Source organism: Notolepis coatsorum (assembly GCF_963971535.1).
Source record: "Notolepis coatsorum genome assembly, chromosome: 19".
Lineage (NCBI taxonomy): Eukaryota > Metazoa > Chordata > Actinopteri > Aulopiformes > Paralepididae > Notolepis > Notolepis coatsorum.
In genome coordinates, this window is record NC_140183.1 from 87,387,454 (window position 1) to 87,407,720 (window position 20,267).

Consider the following 20,267-nt stretch of genomic DNA (forward strand, 5'->3'; position numbering starts at 1 on the left):
ACAGCCGAGCCACACATATTGAACGGAGAAAAAGATAACCGTTAGTTGGAGAATAAAAGTGAGGAGAGAGAGGTGTTTTGCTACAGCGCTGTGTAACGTTGGTGTTGTGGTGTCGCCAAGGGAGAGGAGGGAGGAATACCATACTCGCGCATCGATCTGCCGACGGCGACGGGCAGGGGATAACGGAGACAGAATAGACCTTTAGACTGAGTTCGGTTGAGGGTGAACTCCTAAACCAACAGACTTTAGGTGATAGCCTAATGTCTATACCTTTCTGTTGAACTCATTCTAATTATTAATCTGGACCTTCAGTATTATTAATTTGCTCAAATGTCGTGGCCTCACAGTGCCAACTGCAGGTCTCGCCATCTCAAAGATGACCGAGCATATGCAGCAGCATCCCCCTGTTGGGGTTGCTCAATGCTGTAAAATATTACATAAATGTGTTTTTATGAATAACGATATTTGAGGAGCCTAATAATATTGCTACAGCGTGCAATTCTCTGAGGTGAGAGGCTCCACCTCCGGGCGAAACCATCTGTGACGTCAGCAACAAAATGGCGCCACCCATGTTGATTTATGCTACATAAATGGACATAACAAATAGTTTTTTCTTAGAAACGCCTTATTTTTTTAATCTACTTTTTCTTTTTTCATCCCAATTTCGTATCTTCCAATTCTACCCTCCCCTGTCTCGAACGCTGTTAGGCCATGCCTCCCACAAGCCGGTTGCAATGTGGACGAAGCCTTACATCATGTGTCCCCTCCGGTACTCGAGGAAGCAGCCGTCGCATCTTTTCACCTGCACAGCGCGATCTCTCAGCGGCGGGAGTCTGCGTGGGAGACCCACGCCGCCCCTGTCGCTTCCTGATTCTGCTGCGCAGGCGCACCAACCGACCTGTAGGAGTCACTGTCCACAATGTCCCATCCCCACCCATCAGCTTTCACACCCCTAACACTGCCAATTGTCTAAGTATGAACGACCAGCCAAGCTGATGGCAATGCGGAGAGCTGGGCTCGAACCCAGCGTCTCCTGCATTGGTGGTGAGCGCCTTTCCCACTACACCACCTAGCCGCCCAGAAACACCTTATCTGTGGTTTATCTAAATACTAATTTGATGCTATGACTGTTTATATCGCTATGCTTCATCTCCCCTTTAATATTCATAACAGAGTCACCAGAGTAGCAAATACAAATTGACAACTGAAAATGCTTCAAACTAAATGCATTTATCTTTAGTATGAGTGGCCAGAGTGGGAAATGAACACCCACCGAGCTACGGAGGACCACCAAAAACAAGGTATACTATGCAGTAGTTTTATATCTACTTTCACTTTTCATGACCATATTCCTGCGGTGGCCATTTTGCCCCCATGCAATGCAAACTATAAATTTAGGGGCACAATCTTTAAAATAAATAACCCATCACAACTTAAGTCTCAAGTTCTACTTTTAACTCTGGAATCTTTTTACTAAAAGTTGCACTTAGAGTTTCTGATTCCAGCCCTCAGATTACCAAAGAAGCAGTTCATGGCTTCTGAACAACGAGCAGAGCTGGGTGAACTCCTTGCCTCCAACACAAAACACAGACAGACACACAAACAGAGACACAGACACACAAACAGAGACACAGACACACTGTCAGCATCCTCCCAGATATTCCTCCAGCATTACTTTAAAGGAGGAATACATGTGGGTGGAGCCAAGCCACTGTAGGCGGGCCCTTACAGCAGAGCAGCAAACCTCCGCTGCACTGCCAAGATTACCAGCCAGTCAAGACAACTAGAACCCAACTCTCCCATTCAGTAAGCTCACATTCGCCTTGGTCTCATCACTGGGCAAAAGGTGAGTAGCAAGAAAGATTAACTGAAAGGGGCTATGGAATAAAGTCATAAAGCTTTACCAGGTGCCTTCTCTGTGGTTATACCCATTGAGCTACACAGGACCACCAAAAACAAGGTTTGTAGTCATTTAATTTTTTACTTTCACAACCATATTCACACGGCAGCCATTTTACACTTACGTAGGCCTCCGTGTGAATATGGTCAGTTGGACAGCAGCTTCAGTTAGGCCGTCAACAGGGACAACACTGGGGCTTAACATCACCTGTATTTGTTGACGCGGAGGAACTGAGCAATCTGCACCGCGGTGGCCCGGGCGTCTTCTGCCACCTCCTCTTTTTCTTCCTCCTCTCTCTCGTTCTCCTCCTGTTGCTCCCCCTCACCTTCACTGGTGGGTTCCAGCTCGGCCTTGGCGGTGAGCCGCAGTTCTGGCTCCATGGCGGCCCACAGGTCAGAAGCTTTGATCACAGCCACTATCAGGGGACACAGGAGAAGCATGACCAAGCACAGGGTTTTCAGAGGGATGATGAGACTAGGGATGTCCGATATTGGCATTAAAATGTAAAATCGGAAATTATCGGTATCGGTTTTCAAAGGAAATATATATATATATTGTTTTGCATTTATTTAACCTTTATTTACCCAGGCAAGTAAGAACAAATTCTTATTTTATTTATTGTGAAAAGTATGCATAATGTGTTTTTTGGGGGGGGTGGGGGAACCCTGCATATATCGTATCGGTTGATATCGGTATCGGAAATTAACACATTGGTCGCCAAAAACGACTACGCCGTTTTTGCCCGCCATGCGTTGAACGCCAACAACGGCGTAAATCGTTTTTGGGATCAATATTAAATTTTTTCGCCATGGCATTCATAATTCATCCAGCCTCCCTCCGGACTGCAGCGGCACACTATATGAGATTGCAACGCCTCAATACCGCCACCTGGTGGATGGTCGGGCGAGTTACACTCTCGCCAAAACCGGAAGTGGCGATCGGTGCGTCGAGGAAATCCCTCCGGCAGTCATATCTTGTTACGTGGATCCAGACAAACACTATAGTGCATTTGGATCGCTTTCGAAACGCAATAATCGATATGATTTCGGCGTTTATTGTGCCATACAAACCGGAAATGGATCTAGGAGATCGCCGTCAAATAATTGGGATCTTTTTCCTCCAGTCTCATCGGCGAACGGTAAGAGGACACCAACGTTATTTTCAGCCCGATTGTTTATTAATTTCACTGCAAACCATCTGCTCAACCTATCAACCCATACTAAATAAAGCCGTTACGGACAATCAAGGAATTATAAACTACATGTTCTGAGAGGATCCAGCGGGGAGATGTTCAAGAAGGTGGTGATGGGGAAGGTGGATGGAAAGAGGGGAAGTGGAAGACCAAGAAGAGGCTGGGTAGACGACGTCTGTGATTGGAGCGGAATGAGAGGCGGAGTCACGGAGTTGGAGAAGAAGTGGGGACAGAATGGGTTGGAGAGTGATGGGCAACCTTCGGAACAAAGAAACCACCTAATGATGATGATTGGCAGTAGCATTTCTGAAAGTGGGGATAATGTTCCATTGAAGCAGTAATAATCATTCAACAGTGTTTCCCCCTCAAAACTCTTCATGACCACCTGCCATCAGAAGATCTCAGAGTCATGACCACCTGCCATCAGAAGATCTCATTGAGCCATGGTGTCCTACTTGATCAACTTGCAGCCAGTATTGTAATGCCATCACTTTTCTTTGACAACCTGTTCTGCTTTAGCTCTGCCCATTTTATAAACCTATGCATTTTAAAACGACATCAATACTGTGCTGTCAGAACAGTAATAGGTTTCTAGGCAGGGCACGAAATTAACTTTTTGACTCGCCGCCCAGTGGCGGGTAGATGGGGAAAAAAAATCTACCGCCAATTTTTTTTTAAAATAAAATATATACATTATATAATCATACTTGTAGTTGTATTATCTGCGAGACATCGCCACCACGCAACAAGTCAAAATGCTCGCTATCTGCAAACAGCTCCACTGTCTGTGTGTATACTCGAGTAGCCTCCAGCTCCAGCAAGGATTCTCCGGCGCTGCAGCTGGACCATATACTTGGTCAAATCACATCATGGAAGCCAGGGGCTCGAATATGCATCAAATCAATGTTATAAGACATTGATATCAGGAGCCATCTGTAGCTACTGCTAGCCGGCTAGATAACGTTAAGACAACGCCTCAGTGAACTATTTAGTTTAGTGGGACATTTCGTAGTGAGCTAACGCGAGCTACCTAGCCAACAGAGGTATCATGCACTACTAGACTATTGCTGGAGCATTTGTTGATATCAGGAGCTATCAGTAGCTAGCCGGCTAGATAACGTTAGACAATGCATCATGTATTAAACTAAAAGTGAATAGTTGACTGGGTCATTTTGTAACGGTAGCTAACATTAGCTCACAGAGGTCACACTAGACTAGAGCAGTCAGCAGACTGCCCGAGGCAATAGCCTCTGTGTTTACACGGGTTTGGGAGGGGCAGGAGGAGGAGGGAGCAGTGCGCTGCAGGTCTGTGTGCTTGAGACTAGGGATGCCTCGATCGATCGGCCACCGATCGTTATCGGCCGATACTCAGTATAAATATGCAATCTGTGAATTCCGATAATGAGTCATATTCGCCGATAGCGGAAACCGATCAAGCGAAGCTCTCACTCGCTGTCTGTCTCAGACACACACGACCTGCAAACTGCCGCTGCTCCTCCTCCCTAGCCCCGCCCGCCCCCGTGTAGACTTTGTAAACACTGAGGACTGAGAGGCGGCTCCTCTGCTCGAGTCTGTAGTGCATTCGACCTGCGCTAACGTTAGCTACCTAGCTATCGTTACTGTTTAAACAAAATTACCCAGTCAACTATTCACGTTTAGTAGGCATTGTCTAACGGTATTTAGCCGGCTAGCTACCGATAGCTCCCGATATCAACAAATGATCCAGAAAGTCTAGTAGTCCATGTTCATACGTCCGTTAGCTTGCGTTAGCTGACGTTAGTTTACTGTTCAAAACGAAATGTCCCATTGAACTAAAGTTCTGTCTTAACGTCATCTAGCCGGCTAGCAGTAGCTACAGATAGCTCTTGATATCAATGTCTTATAACATTGATTTAATGCGTATTCGAGCTGAGGGCTTGCTGAATGTGAAATGACCAAATCACAGTAACGTTACCAATAGGGTCCCGCTGCAGCGCCGGAGAATCCTTTTTGGAGCTGGAGGCTACTAGAGTACACACAGACAGTGGAGCTGTTTGCAGATAGCGAGCATTTTGACTTGTTGCGTGGTGGCCATGTCTCGCAGATAATACAAGTACAAGTCTAATTATATAATATATATATTTTATAAAAAAATATATATATATATAAAATAATTTTTAATCAAAAACAATCGGTATCGGATCGGTATCGGCCGATATGGCTCACGACGATCGGTGGCAAAAAACGTGATCGGGGCATTCCTACTTGAGACAGAAGAATTGGATCATGTTTTTCGATCGGTTTTCACATGACTATTTGGTTACCCGCCACATGGCGGACAGACATCTCAGTCTCACTCGCCAAACCTAAAATCTGTCCGCCAATGGCGGGTGGCGGGCTCTAATTTCGTGCCCTGTTTCTGCAAGTATTTACCTACCCTGTTTAACCACCTTTTTATTTTATTTAGTTAGTATGTGTCAGCAAGTTAGTTTGTTTATATACAACAGCTTTATTTTTATTAATGGGAAGGGGGGGGGGGGGGTGTTTATAGTTGTAACTTGCTGCCCCCTAGTGGTAAGAAATTAGTTATTGCAGCTTTAAATGAGAATGAAAGGCACAATATTAACATTTGAAAATAACCATTACAACTTGAGTCTCAAATTGCACTTTTATTTTTACTCTGTTGCAAACATTCTTAGAGTTTCAGGTAGTTTTATTTTTTTTACCGATATGGTATCACTCTGGAACCTTGAAGATAGTCAGGTGTGTGCATTTTAGATTCCAGCCCTCAGATTACCAAAGAAGCAGTTCATGGCTTCTGAACAACGAGCAGAGCTGGGTGAACTCCTTGCCTCCAACACAAAACACAGACAGACACACAAACAGAGACACAGACACACTGTCAGCATCCTCCCAGATATTCCTCCAGCATTACTTTAAAGGAGGAATACATGTGGGCGGAGCCAAGCCACTGTAGGCGGGCCCTTACAGCAGAGCAGCAAACCTCCGCTGCACTGCCAAGATTACCAGCCAGTCAAGACAAGTAGAACCCAACTCTCCCATTCAGTAAGCTCACATTCGCCTTGGTCTCATCACTGGGCAAAAAGTGAGTAGCAAGAAAGATACTGAAAGGGGCTATGGAATAAAGTCATAGGGTGTGTCTTTACCAGGTGCCTTCTCCTGCAGTTTCTCTTTAATCTCTTTGAGTTTGGCCATCTCCTTCTCCAGCGGATTCTTCAGGTCAGCACTGCTCAACTGAAAGACCGACAAACATTTACTGTATGCTCCAACTAATCAACATGGTTGGGAATGAGTGAAAGGGTTTTCTGTTCCATCTGTAAAGCGGTGTTTTGCGTTACCTTGCCACTGTAAGGGTTATTTGCGATGAAGGCCGCCAACAGCTGGATGGCGTTCTTTACCACATTGATGGATTTGTCCATCAGTCGTCCCACAGCCAGTGCCATCACTTCACTGTACCTACACAAGGGCAACGCCTAACAGGCCAAACAGACACCGCCAACGACAGTTGGCGTCAATCAGCTGGAGGGCCTGAATTATCATACATTCACAAGACGCACTATAACTGATGCATTTCACCTATTTTTAAACCTGAATCCCATCATTCTGTTGTGAGGAGGACATACAATAATCTGACAGACCAACGCAATGTCACCTGGTGGAGAGCAGGGCTCTAGTTAACTGCAGACAACAGTTCAACATCTACAGTTGAAATTAGTTGTGGAAATAGTGTCTGCAGTTCACTAGAGGTATGCTTTCCACCGGGTTACATCATCCGGCTGAGCTTAGCTGGGATGCCAATGCAGCCGAGCTTGTGAGACAGAGGCCTTTGATGGGTTCTATGTAGGGCTGCACGATTTTGGGAAATAATCTAATTGCGATTTTTCTGACAGATATTGCGATTGAGATTACATTTGCGATTATAATAAAAAAAATTATAATAAGGAGCCCCACAAAGGTTTATTGTAAAATGCAGCTTGCATCTGGACTACGCGGTGGGTCTTTTCGGGACACCAAGCCTGAAAATGTTTATTTTTTACCTGGGAATAGATACCGGTACCCAACGGTACCTTTTTTTCTGTACTTTACTCTCCCTCTCTGAAGTCTAAACTTCACAACAACACAATCTAAAACCCCTTACCTCCCTCTCCCAAACCGATCTTGTATCTCAATGAGACTTCCTGGTTAAAAAAATAAATAAAATGAGATTTCTTTTTTTTTGCGATTTGATAATTGCATCATTCCAAATCGCGATTTCGATTAATCGTGCAGCCCTAGTTCTATGTCCGATTATCACATGTCCTCCTCACAACAGAACGATTAAGGGGAAAAGAAAACTAACCTTACTGATCTCAAGTCACCCAGCCTGCACAAGAACCATAAACCAGTTACTCAAAGATGAATCTCAAGTCCCCTAGTTATTAGAGTTGTCCGAATGCCCTCAGATTACCAAAGAAAAAGTTCATAACCATCAAAGAACCCTCAACTCAAGAGACATGGCTTCCAACCACCCGATACATATACATTCATACAAACAACAAACAAAATCTAAAACACACCCACACTGTCCGCAGCCTCCTGCCTGTCCTTTCCCATTTCTTTGGGTAGGGCAGAGGGTGAGGGAGGCCACTAGTTAACTGTGGGTGGGCCCTTACAGCAGAGTAGCACAACTCCACCACACTGCCAAGATTACCCACCAACCAGGAGGCTGGAGCGCACGACCTCTGGGCCTAACTGGCTCATACTTGCCATGATATCATCACTGGGCATTCAAATCAGTGGACTATGGGAATAACATTACAGTCTATTGTGCCTCATACCCAATGTGTGTAATGCATTTATTACAGACTCATCTTCTAGTAACTAGGGACGCACCAATAACAGGATAGTGAGCCGATACCAGGCTAAAATTATTCAAAGAATTCCCTCAATACTAAAATCCACCAAGAATCATGTGTAACATCAGAAACCAAAGCAATTTTCTGCATTTTGACACATAGAAGTATGCTACTGGAGAGAAATGGATTACCGTATTGGTCCAAATATAAAACGACCCCTATTTTCAAAACTGATTTTTGGAAATACTTTTAAGGCAGAATCTTGGTGTCCATCTGCAGGAAGGGGCTACTTTGACAGTTAGCTTCAATCAGCTGGAGGGCCTGGATTATCATACATTCACAAGACGCACTATAACTGAAAGGGGCATTTCACCTATTATAATTTTTTCTCCTTATTTTTCTCCCATCCCAATTCTCCCCTCCCCTGTCTTGAACGTTGCTTGACTATGCCCCCCACTGGTCGGTTGTAGGGAGGATAGAAGCCTTGCATCACGTGTCCCCTCAGGCAGGCAGCCTGAGGGGACACGTGAGGGGCAGCCTGTCACATCTTTTCACCTGCCAGTGTGGACTCTGTGGTGAGGTGTAACGCATGGGGGCTCACACTGCCCCCGCTACTTCCTGTCTCTGCTGTGCAGGCGTCCCCCAACCAACCTGTAGGAGTCGCTGTCTACAACGTCCAAATCCCCACCCATCGACTTCCACCCGCTGGCTCTGCCAATTGAGCCAGTATGACGGCTGGCCCAAGCCGGAGGCAATGCTGACACCCGGATTCGAGACCGGAGTCTCTTGCGTTGGTGACGAGCGCAATCTCCGCTGCGCCACCCAGCCGCCCCTGCATTTCACCTATTTTTAAAGCTGAATCCCATCATTCTGTTGTGAGGACGTACAATAATCAGACAGACCAACGCAATGTTACCTGGTGGAGAGCAGGGGTCTAGTGAACTGCAGAACTACAGTTCAACATCTACAGTCGCTTTGGATAAAAGAGTAAATGTAAGGTTGAAAATCAGTAAAGTGGCCCTTGAAGGAAACTCACCTTGCTGTTGACAACACGCGTGTAGACCTGCAGCACACGTGCTCTGACGTGAGCATGTATATCATGCATGTGCTCCTGCAGCGTGTCAAAGAAGCGGTCGCGGTCCGCCTTGCCGGAGTCATCCAGGCCGTCCCCACACAGGACCTGCACCAGGATCTCTCCCAGCAGCTCACACACAGCTACACGCATGCTAGGGCTCTGTGTGACAGGAGAATAGGTATCAGCATCAGTCCTGGGCATATTTAGTAGGTAACGTACTACTTTTTGGTGATTGTAAATGATAACGTTCATTACCTAACACAGCCAACAGACATTAATAACATGTGTGGAAAGATATATATATATTATTAATACATACTGTTCTGAAGGTCCAGATTAACACATAAAGTCTGCGTTTATTATTTTGTATACCTTATATATTGTTTATATATATAAGATATATATTCTCCCGTCATCTATTACCTAACAGTATTTATCATTCGCTTCTTTGTATAGGTTCCATTCTTAACGCCGTAGGTGCGCGCGCATGCACCTGTAGACAGCGTGAGCGCATGTGCAGGGTTTTTAGGACATGCCCGGGCAGAGAGTGAGAGAGAAGAAACGTTTTGGTGCAGCAGTAAACCAGACGGCAAGCAACGTATCTTGATAGACAGCTGTACAGCTAATTAGATACCACCATAATATTGTCGAGCCACTATTGGCAAAGTAGAGTGACTTGTTTGAGCGAAGTGAAGTAACGTTGAGAGACTTCTAGCTGAACCCAGCGGCGTTCTGGATTCAACTACCTATTACGGACTACATGCGGGTTAGTCTTAGCATACAAGGGCTAACTAGCTAGCAACCATGCCAAAGGGCGTTTGGAATATTGGCTATTAATCCTGCCATCGGGCGCTTGGAATACAGGAACCAGGTCTGTACGAGACCCTCCTCACCAGCGACGACAGGATTATCCCACGTTTGTCTGCAGCTCTCTGGAGTAGGAGCTCCAGAGAATATCGTCTCCATCCGCCATCTTGCTTTCCCCGTGCTGCTCGCTTCTTCTCACTCCATTCAGAGCATCAACGGTCGAGTACTAGTAGTTCAGGACTATCATTACCTCTGACATTGTTGCATTGACATTCTACTAGTAACAGGAGATCTGCGATATATATAATATGTATGTTTGACGTTACTATTAAAGTGATTATTGAACTTGGTATCACTGTCCCCTCTCAGTTAATGGAGTGTCCGCCATTTTGTGTACCTTTAATGTCTGGCTAATTAATATTCTAGTAGTGGTCTAATCTAACATTTAAATACAGTCAGGGTTGTGTAGCCCCTAGGGGTGGGACAATACATCGATCCAGATCGATATATCGATCTATTATCAATAATCAAATAGGATCGACGCAACGTAAAAAGATCGATTCATATTGCGATACTCTTATTTTGAAAATCCCCGCGAGTCATATCCGCCGGCGCCCAGTATTGTGAAACTCCGTGTACACATTACAGCAGTGTTTGCGTCTGCTGTAAAGCACTACAGAGCGTCTATTTTGCGAGCAGATATAAGTCTGTGCAGTTTTTTCCCCGCAACGGGTCAAATGCATATAACAGGCGTTGCATCGTCGCCATTCCTTTATGCCAACGTCGCGTTAAATATCTAAATGAACGTCGCGTTGGCTGCTTAAAAGCTAAGCAGCTAACCGTGAGAGAGAACAGGAGAGTGAAGAGGGGACTTGGAAGGAGGAGGGGTGGGGGCTGTGGGGGACTGCGTGTGTGTGTGTGTGTGTGTGTCTGTGTGTGTCTGTGTGTGTCTGTGTGTGTGTTAAAGCTCAATATATAAAAACAAAAGTGAACAGGAGGTCTATTTGTATTAAAAACAATAGATTGTTTTTCATTTAAATGTCTGGAAGAGCTCAAAAATAAATACATCAATTGATATTTCCGTAGCCTTTTTTTAGTTGATCTAAATGTGACTGATTGTGTTAAATGGGCACATAATATCGCCTCATATCGATCGCAGGCACCTGAATTGAATCGTATCGTATCGTATCGTGGCAGACTTTGTGATATCGGCAAATATCGTATCGTTGTCCAAAGAATCGATATCGTATCGTATCGTGATGAAACTGATGATTCCCACCCCTAGTAGCCCCTTAGCTACACATACACACTATTGTTTGTTGTCCCATACACTGTATGATAGATTAGATTCAAATGTATTGTCATTAGGGATGCACAGACATGAAAATTTGCCACGATACCCATTGTTCAACTAACACAATCGGCCGATACCGATATTTGTGGCAAAATTCTTTAAATCTTTTTTTTTGGTAATATTTTTTTTTTGTAATATTTTTATTTTTTTAAATGAAACTACTGTATATTTGTGTTACAAATTGTGCTCACCGATATGAACATAGGCCTCTTTACTTACTTAAAAAGTAAACATCAAGAAATAGCACTATCTCTCTCCCAGTATGTTCTGCAGGGCTGCAGCTAGATACTAGTTCTCCCAGTATAGTCTACCGGCTGGGCTGCAGCTGGATACTATTGTCTCAACCAGAGTCTCAACCAATTAAATTTTGATCGACAGTCGATTCTGCCAATTACGTCACACACCGCTTGCACCCGCCTCTGCTGTTACCACCAATCGGCAAGCGCGTATACATTTTTTACTTCCGCTTTTGTCCGCCATTGATTTTGACGAGAGGTTTTCTAGAACAACAACGGCGGCGCGGCCGATGTTTAGCTTTTAGCTCCGCAGGATGACTTAAACAAGGCATAATGATTTTACTGCAACGATTGTTATAATAAAACAAAGCCTTTCTATACATCAGGGTTTCCGTTAGAAAAAATTGTTGCCGGTCTCCGTGACCTGCAAGATTTCAATCTACCGGACAAATGAGATTAATTCCGGTCATAGTTTATTGAGCTTTAAAACAATTGATAGGCAGGCTATATAAAGAATGTCATCCTCAAGGCATGTAGATTTATAATATTATTACTTAAAACTAGGCTACTTTTGCGTATACAGTCATTAATTAATATATTCCAAATAAAATAAGTCCCTCGATACTCCGTGCTGCTGCTGACTTGAAATAAAATAGACCGCGTATGTGGGCAGTCGGTCCGACACTAAACAGCAGTCTGTTATAATCACATTTTTATGAGCTAACGAATTCCGTTATATTGGACATTTGTATTAATTATATCAAGCGAAGAACTGAGAAAGCAGAGAGACGGCAACATTATCGTGGTTTGCGTGACGACTCTCCACCTCGCAACAACTTATTTGCAAAGAGTATGGCGCTGCAGAGAAGCTGATTTAGCCGTTATTGGCTCTTTTCTGGGAACCGCACAGCAGCGCCCCCCACCCAACATTGGCTGAAAATGGCTGAATTGGAGTACTGCTGGAATACTGCATTGTGCTGTTGCCTCTCTGGCTCTGCAGCTTCACAAAAGTTCGCACACCCAGCACTAAGCTCTCGCCGACAACGTCGTTGTCATTATTAGAAGCAACGAGGAAACAAATGTAATGATCGTTTCGTTCATCGCATAGGCTATTTAATTTTAGCCTATTTTAATACAATTCAAATAATCAAATTGTGCTTAGACTCAGGGAATTATTTTCACCGGACATTAAGACCGGAGATATTAAATATGTCGGACTTCAACAGATTTTGCCGGTCAAATACCGGTAATTACCGGCTAACGGAAACGCTGCTATACATGTGTCTGATTGAAAACTTTATTAACAGATTGCAGAATGGGTAAAACTCAGGGCTCTATGAGCAAAGGAAGGAACTGAGCTAGTATGAACGCGGGCTTGCTACGTTCGGGTAAATAATATGCTGATGTTATTGAACGTTATTGATGTTACAACACTAACTATATAACGTTAATGCCACAAAACGAATGCCTTGTTAATCATAAGTAGTAACTTTGATGCAGTAGCTTGTGTGTGTGTGTGTGTGGGGGACTGGGGACCGTTGTGGAGGTCGCGAGTGAACTTTTTTTTGTCTTTTGCCGCTACACAAATTGATGGATATTTATCGGCTACTGCCATCGGCACATTCGAGCTTATCGGCCGATAGGCCGATTGCAGTCAACAAGGCACTTATCGGCCGATACCGATACCCGACACATCGGTGCACCCCTAATTGTCATCATACAGCACAAAAACTAAATTTTTTAACCATAGTGCCAAGTGAACAGTAAGGTGCATTAACAATATTCAATGCAGTAATATTAATGAGTAAATATTCTGATATGATGTATGAACAGTTTTATGTACAGCGATACAGGTATGAACACACTTTATTTTTGTTTTACAATTCCATTATTTAAATCGAATATAGAATATTCGTTGACGGCCGGGCCCAAATAGTCAGAGATACATTCCTGTACATACGGTAGTTGTATTTGCTGAATAAAACATACCTCTCCCTCCAGGTGTGTAATGAGCACACTGATATTGGCGATCATAGTTTCAGGCACCAAGGTACCCAGCTCAGACAGGAAGGATGCAAAGGCTTTGACCCCCGACCCTTCTCTAGCTAGCTCCTCGCTCGACTTCTGACCAATCTCCCTGAAATGGACGGGAGGAACAAACCGTTTTGACGAGTCAAGAGAGCAAAGAAAGACACATTGAGACAAAGTGATTTACTAAAACATTTTTTAAAAGGATCAGCGCTCTTTACCTGTTAAGCTGTAGCCCTATTTTCAGAAATGTTGCCTAAAGGTACATGCCTAAGTAAATGGAAGATTGCTCCACTTCTACAAGGTCAATTTGCTTGTTCTTGGTATCTAGGAACATCTAGGGACCTGGGGGTAGGTATTCCCAGTGTCAGAAATATTGTGTCTGTTACTAGGCTTGAGTAAATTGTAATAAAACAAAGAGAATATAAATGATGATTTTATTTTGCATCTGTGCTGGTGAATAACACCATGAAAACAATGAGGTTCTTTTGATTACGCTCGATGAGCACCTTCTTGAGATCAAGTGTACAAAAAAAATCTAAGCAAATGAATAAAGGGAAGATGATTAAACAGGATTTGTAGATACAGTAATAAATTATAATCCATTCGATTATAAATTCATATTTGACCTTGAACGTGACCTTATTATGGTCAAATCATACATCTATGGATAGGGAAAAGGCTCCTCTTTCCAATGGCAGTGTTAAATCTGGATTTAGTCATTTCCTCTCAGTTTTACGATAACGATATAAGTAGGTAGGAGGGGTGGGTGGGTGGGGGACACTGTACAACTGTACAAGCAAAACTGTACATTGGAATATTGACAACCATACTTGGTCATTTACTGTACATTGGAGGGGGTTGGGTTAGGACATTTACAGGGGCCAGTTTCGAATGGCAGTCTCCTGTAGGTGTTCTTTGAGAGTGGTTTTGAAAGTGGGTAGTGATTCACATTATTTTACAGCTTTGGGTAGGGCGTTCCACATTGATGTGGCATAATTGCTAAACGTGTTTAGTCCCTTGTTTGAGCCGAATCTGGGTTTAACATGATTTGTGGAGCTCCCTCTGGTGTTGTGATCGTGGTATTCACTGACCTTTAGGAAGTATTTTGACATGTACATTGTACACCTTGGTCTTGTAGTGCATCTTGTAGACCAGGCCCATTGCAAGTTGCTGTACTCTGTCGTCTACTCTAAGCCATCCTAGGTTGTCAAAGTGGGCAGGGGTGAGGTGGGTTCTAGGAGTAAGGTCAAGCAGTAGTCTGACCAGTTTGTTTTGAGATGTTTGTAATTTTGTTTTTAGCGCCTTTGAGGTGCTTTGGTACCATGAGGTGCAAGCATAGTCGCAGTACCCTTGAATGAGTGCTCCTGCCAGAGTCTTCAGGGTATTCTTGTTTACCAGAGAGGAGATCCGGTACAAGAATAGAGTTCGTTGGTTGACTTTTTTTTATTACATTGGATGCCATTTTGTCACAGGAAAGATTTGCCTCTAAGATGGAACCCAGGTAGGTAATTTCTTCTTTCCTTGTGACAATATTGTCACCCACTGTAACTGAGAAGCCGTCGGTCTTGCTGAGTTTGTTATTTGAACCGAAGAGAATGGACTCTGTTTTGCCCATGTGTAATGATAGTTTGTCATCAACAGGAACAATTTGCAGTCACAAGCTGACGACGTCATTTGCATAAATTAGGAACAGTAGCGGTCCTAGTATGCTTCCTTGTGGAACACCACAGCTCACTGTGAGGGGGGGGGATAGGGTACCGTTTACAGGGATTAAAGCAAAAAAAATCTCCTGACTGAATTTTTTTTCAGGCCAAGTCATATTCTTATTTTAACCTCCACTGTATTTCTTTTTAATAGCGTTGGCGTTTTAAGGGAGCCTACTTGTTTAGGTTTCGTCGATAATCCAATGTACAGTTACCCCCCCCCCAACCACCTACAATGTACAGTCCCCCCCCTCCACCCAACCTCCTCCAATGTAGTTTCTTCGTCAAATGTATATACTCTCTTTTTTAGACTTATCACAAACAATACTGTATTTGTAAATCTGGTATGTCATAAATGTATAGATGTAGCAGTATTATCCATCTGTATGTCAAGTATGTCATATGTTATGATGAATTGAAAATGGGGGACCCTGATGTAAACAAGAGGAAAGTCTTTCTCTGGTCTGCAACTGCAACCCCTTAACAATTGTGTGTATTGAGATGTACTATATTGTACCGATTCTGCAATATGTTATAATAACAATCAATCAATATTTAACAGATTGCAGAATGGGTACAATACAGTACGGCTCAATACACACAATTGTTAAGGGGATGCAGAGAAAGACGTTTGTCTTGTTTACATCAGGGTCCCCCATTTTCAATTCAGTGACATTTATGACATGCACAACATTTATGGCATAGGGACATACATGACATACTACAGAACAGGTATATAGTAATGTTACATTAGTGACATATACGATATGCAAATATACAGTACTGTTACCCATAGATCCTAACAGAGATTATATACATTATGATGGGGAGGAGACTGTACATTAGGGTGGGTGGGAGAAAAAAGATACATACGGTGGGGAGAGAATCAGGGGAGGAAATTAGGCCACTTTACTCGCCAATTGCGAGTATTTTTTACGTTTGGCGAGTAATTCATGAAGAGCACTCGCCAGTCTGGCGAGTATTAGTAATTACAAAACAAAACAAAAAAATCATTCTGCAATCTGCTGATTCGCTCACTGGCACAAACCGAACTCTGACTCCCCCCTTGATTCCTCCCATTTGCGCCACATAATAATCAGACCATAACCAATGAACATCATCGTTGTACAGATGCGCTCTAAGCTCCTCCAATGAACACTCGTTTTCTAGAAGATGCCGCCCATCTAGGGGAAGTGGACAGATCACTGCGCGCAGACCTACAAACTCCTGCCACCGGCAGCCGGCTTGACAACGTAGACAAACTTACAAAAACACATCAGTGGATGAAAATAATTGCATGTAGAGTCGTCGCGTTCGGATATCAGTGCGGTCTGACATGGGGGCGAACAACAGCACGCGACGCGTCTCCTTCGAGTCGGATGAGAATGACAAGTCAACCAGGCTCCAGCATTAGCCGGCTAGCTACCTAGCATGTAACAAGCTACCATAACGCGCATTCAACATAGTGGACGACTATACTGAGCGGCTTTGCTTAAATGCAGCCGAGTGACATTTTATTATTACCGGGGTTCCCCCCATATCACCACTCGCCCATATGCCCTTCACAACGGTGATGTTGTCATACTTGGCATTCAGAATACACCTGCTGAACCCCTAGCGTTGTCGATTCGGTTCCAATGTATTGTCATCTTACAGCACAAGTACAGTACAACCAGAATACATTTGGCATACAACCAGAGTGCAAATGTAACAAGTCAAGTTCAAGTTGTTTTATTTAGCTATTACATTACAGTGAAATGCTTGGTTCTTTCACTGCCCAACTCAGTCCAACCGAAACCAGCCCAACCCAGTATTGATTGATTGAAAACTTTATTAACAGATTGCAGAATGGGTACAATACAGTACAGCTCAATACACACAATTGTTAAGGGGATGCAGACCAGAGAAGGACTTTCGTCTTGTTTACATCAGGGTCCCCCATTTCAGTCCTGTTTGCTTAATGCCTTGTCCACTTCCTCCACACTCCAATATGCCCTTCAACCCTGCTCCTGTCAAACCTGCTCTTTCCATTCCCTCCATCATGTCCCCCCTTTCTGATGAATATTTCCTGCACTTAAGAGTCAGACACACATTCCTAGTAGTTGAGCTGTGATGAATGAATGAATGAAAACTTTATTTAACAGATTGCAGAATGGGTACAGTACAGTACGGCTCAATACATGCAATTGTTAAGGGGATGCAGACCAGAGAAAGACTTTCGTCTTGTTTACATCAGGGTCCCCCATTTTCAATTCATTTTCAATTCATCATTCAGTATAACCTAGACCAGCCCAACCCAGCATCTTTCACTGCCCAGTTCAGCCCAACCCAGTCCAGAATAGTTCCCTCTTTCATGTTAATATGTGATTTAATGATGTAATATTTTGAAGAGTAGAGACAGTGTGATTCATTTACTATGATTGAAAATCAATTTAGACGAAGACGTACAAAGAAGTAATTATCACAATTAGCGATTTTTTTTGTCTGGTAAAAAATCTGTTTGTCTGGTAAAAAAAATCAGATACTCGCCAGTTGGCTGGTAAGCCAAAAAGTTAGTTTCCTCCCCTGGAGAGAATATACAGTGGGGAGACCATCTACAGATACACCTGTGTGATGTTGCTACGGAGTTAAGCTAATAAAGGATACTCACAACTCACATATTTGTAGTGTGAAGTAACACGACAATGACAAATGTGTTGTTTCTGTTTTTCTTTTTGACATAGTTGCGGAACACGGAACAAGTTAACAACTCACCACCGTCTACAGCCCCCGCATCATACTGTAGCCTAGCCAGTCTCTTGAAACACTGCTATCTTCAAACTTCCATCCTCTCGTAACTTTCTTTTGTTGGGTGGTGCCGCTCATCCTTTTCGTCTGAGAACACTGCGTGCGTTTTCTTTTTAGTGGCCGGCTTACTCCTTCCATTATCGTTATTATGCTGACGTTAGCTAATAACTATGTGTTGGGGATAATGCTTCCGCACGGACCATATTGTTTGTTACATTGCTGTCGGCAAACTCGCTCAGAGTGTCAACATAGTGTTGATATTGAGTTGATGTTAGCTGCTAGCTGGCTACCCAAATCCACAACAGCCAGGCAGCCAACCGTACAAAATACAGTCTGAGCCAATCACATCGATTTGTACAGTTAGTTAGCTCCACTCCATTGCGAAATAAAAGTTAGCCAGCCAGGACAGCCCGTATTAGCAAGCTACAGTTGCTAGGTAGCTAACCGTTAGCCACCCGAAGAACGGTAGCTAGCTAACGTTAGCCACAGCTTCAAAAACGAATTTCAATTATGTTATGAGCTATCAGCTAGCCAGCTAGATAACGTTAGAGAACGCCTCGTGTAGTAAACTAAAGTGAATAGTTTACTGGGCCATTGTTTAATGCTTCAGTGGTGTTAAAAGAGGACCTGCACGCTTGCCATCTTCGGTGCAAATGATACGGGTCTGTGACAAGACAGGTCTGTGAGGGGGAGGGCACTGTGAGCAGCGTGTGTGCATCAAGCTCACGTTTGATTGGTTAGAATGGTCAAAATGCCCTACGCATCTACAAATCATATTATACCAGGTAGCCAATTCCGTCAGACTCCAAATCAAATTGACGAAAAAAAAAATAAAAAAGACTGAAATCCGTCTGGAGACGGAACGCTTTAATGCATGCGTTTACCTCCACCATCTGTTCTCTCCCCTCCAGGTAGGATTGCATCCAGCTCACTGATAAGACTATCAAAACCAATTGCTTTTAGCTTGTCAATCAGAATGGTGTGATTGACAGTGTCGAAGGCCTTTTGTAGGTCCAGCATGACCATGCCGCAGTATTTGCCCGCGTCCACCTCTTGTTTGATGTGGTCGTTTAAGGTCTTTACTCTTGGATACATTTGAAAAAAAACACAACATTATCATCCAAGGCCTTCGAGGACGATTTGCGACGTGCCACTTTGCCGACCTCTAGCGGCTCGGGTGTGCAGTACAGTAGTTTTATATCTACTTCACTTTTCATTACCATATTCCTGCGGTGGCCATTTTGTCCTCACACAATGCAAACTATAAATTTAGGGGCACAATCTTTAAAAATAACCCATCAACTTAAGAGTCTCAAGTTCTACTTTTAACTCTGGAATCTTTTTACTAAAAGTTGCACTTATTGAGTTTCTGATTCCAGCCCTCAGATTACCAAAGAAGCAGTTCATGGCTTCTGAACAACGAGCAGAGCTGGGTGAACTCCTTGCCTCCAACACAAACAGACACACAAACAGAGACACACTGTCAGCATCCTCCCAGATATTCCTCCAGCATTACTTTAAAGGAGGAATACATGTGGGTGGAGCCAAGCCACTGTAGGCGGGCCCTTACAGCAGAGCAGCAAACCTCCGCTACACTGCCAAGATTACCAGCCAGTCAAGACAAGTAGAACCCAACTCTCCCATTCAGTAAGCTCACATTCGCCTTGGTCTCATCACTGGGCAAAAAGTGAGTAGCAAGAAAGATTAACTGAAAGGGGCTATGGAATAAAGTCATAAAGCTTTACCAGGTGCCTTCTCTGTGGTTATACCCATTGAGCTACACAGGACCACCAAAAACAAGATAAATTCTTATTTTCGGTAAAACGTATAAAACACCGGTAAAAATAAAAATATACACTTTGACTGCTGTTTTGATAGGGTTAAGGTCTTTACTCTTGGATACATTTGAAAAAAGAAAAAAAAACAGTATCATCCAAGGTCCCACATGTGGGCCCTCTTGAGGAAGATTCGCGACGTGCCACTTTGCCGACCTCTAGCGGCTCGGGTGTGCATTTATTTTAATACAATATATAGATATAATTAAAGCCCTATTTGTTGCCTGTCGATTGCCCTTTCAGGTGACAAAATCCGTTCAGCGGTTCTCGAGTTACATGCTGATATGCGAGGCGTGCGCCAAAGTACACATTACCACCCCCGACTCCCGGGGCTCTCGCTCAGTCAATCATTTGGCTATCTCAAAGATCTTTGGACAGGGTTGTAGCCAATGAGTGTGGCTTTCCAATGATACCCCACATGTGGATCCAATACGTCTCTATTGATCCATTTATGATAAAGAAAAGCTCTTATAAGTGGACCTTACAGCTTAACAGGTTTTAAACAATCCCAA

The 20,267-nt window shown here is 43.6% G+C and overlaps 1 protein-coding gene across 1 annotated transcript in view; it reads right to left on the bottom strand.

Annotated features, from left to right (window-relative positions):
* ncapd2 (non-SMC condensin I complex, subunit D2) overlaps positions 1-20,267 on the bottom strand; it is a 122,713-nt gene that overhangs the window by 89,409 nt on the left and 13,037 nt on the right. Inside the window, exons 9-13 of the mRNA XM_084336989.1 lie at positions 13,389-13,536; positions 8,964-9,161; positions 6,431-6,565; positions 6,239-6,326; positions 2,108-2,315 (exon numbers count right to left, since the gene is read on the bottom strand). Coding sequence (XP_084193115.1) covers positions 2,108-2,315; positions 6,239-6,326; positions 6,431-6,565; positions 8,964-9,161; positions 13,389-13,536 — 777 coding nt within the window. The remainder of the gene's footprint in view (positions 1-2,107; positions 2,316-6,238; positions 6,327-6,430; positions 6,566-8,963; positions 9,162-13,388; positions 13,537-20,267) is intronic.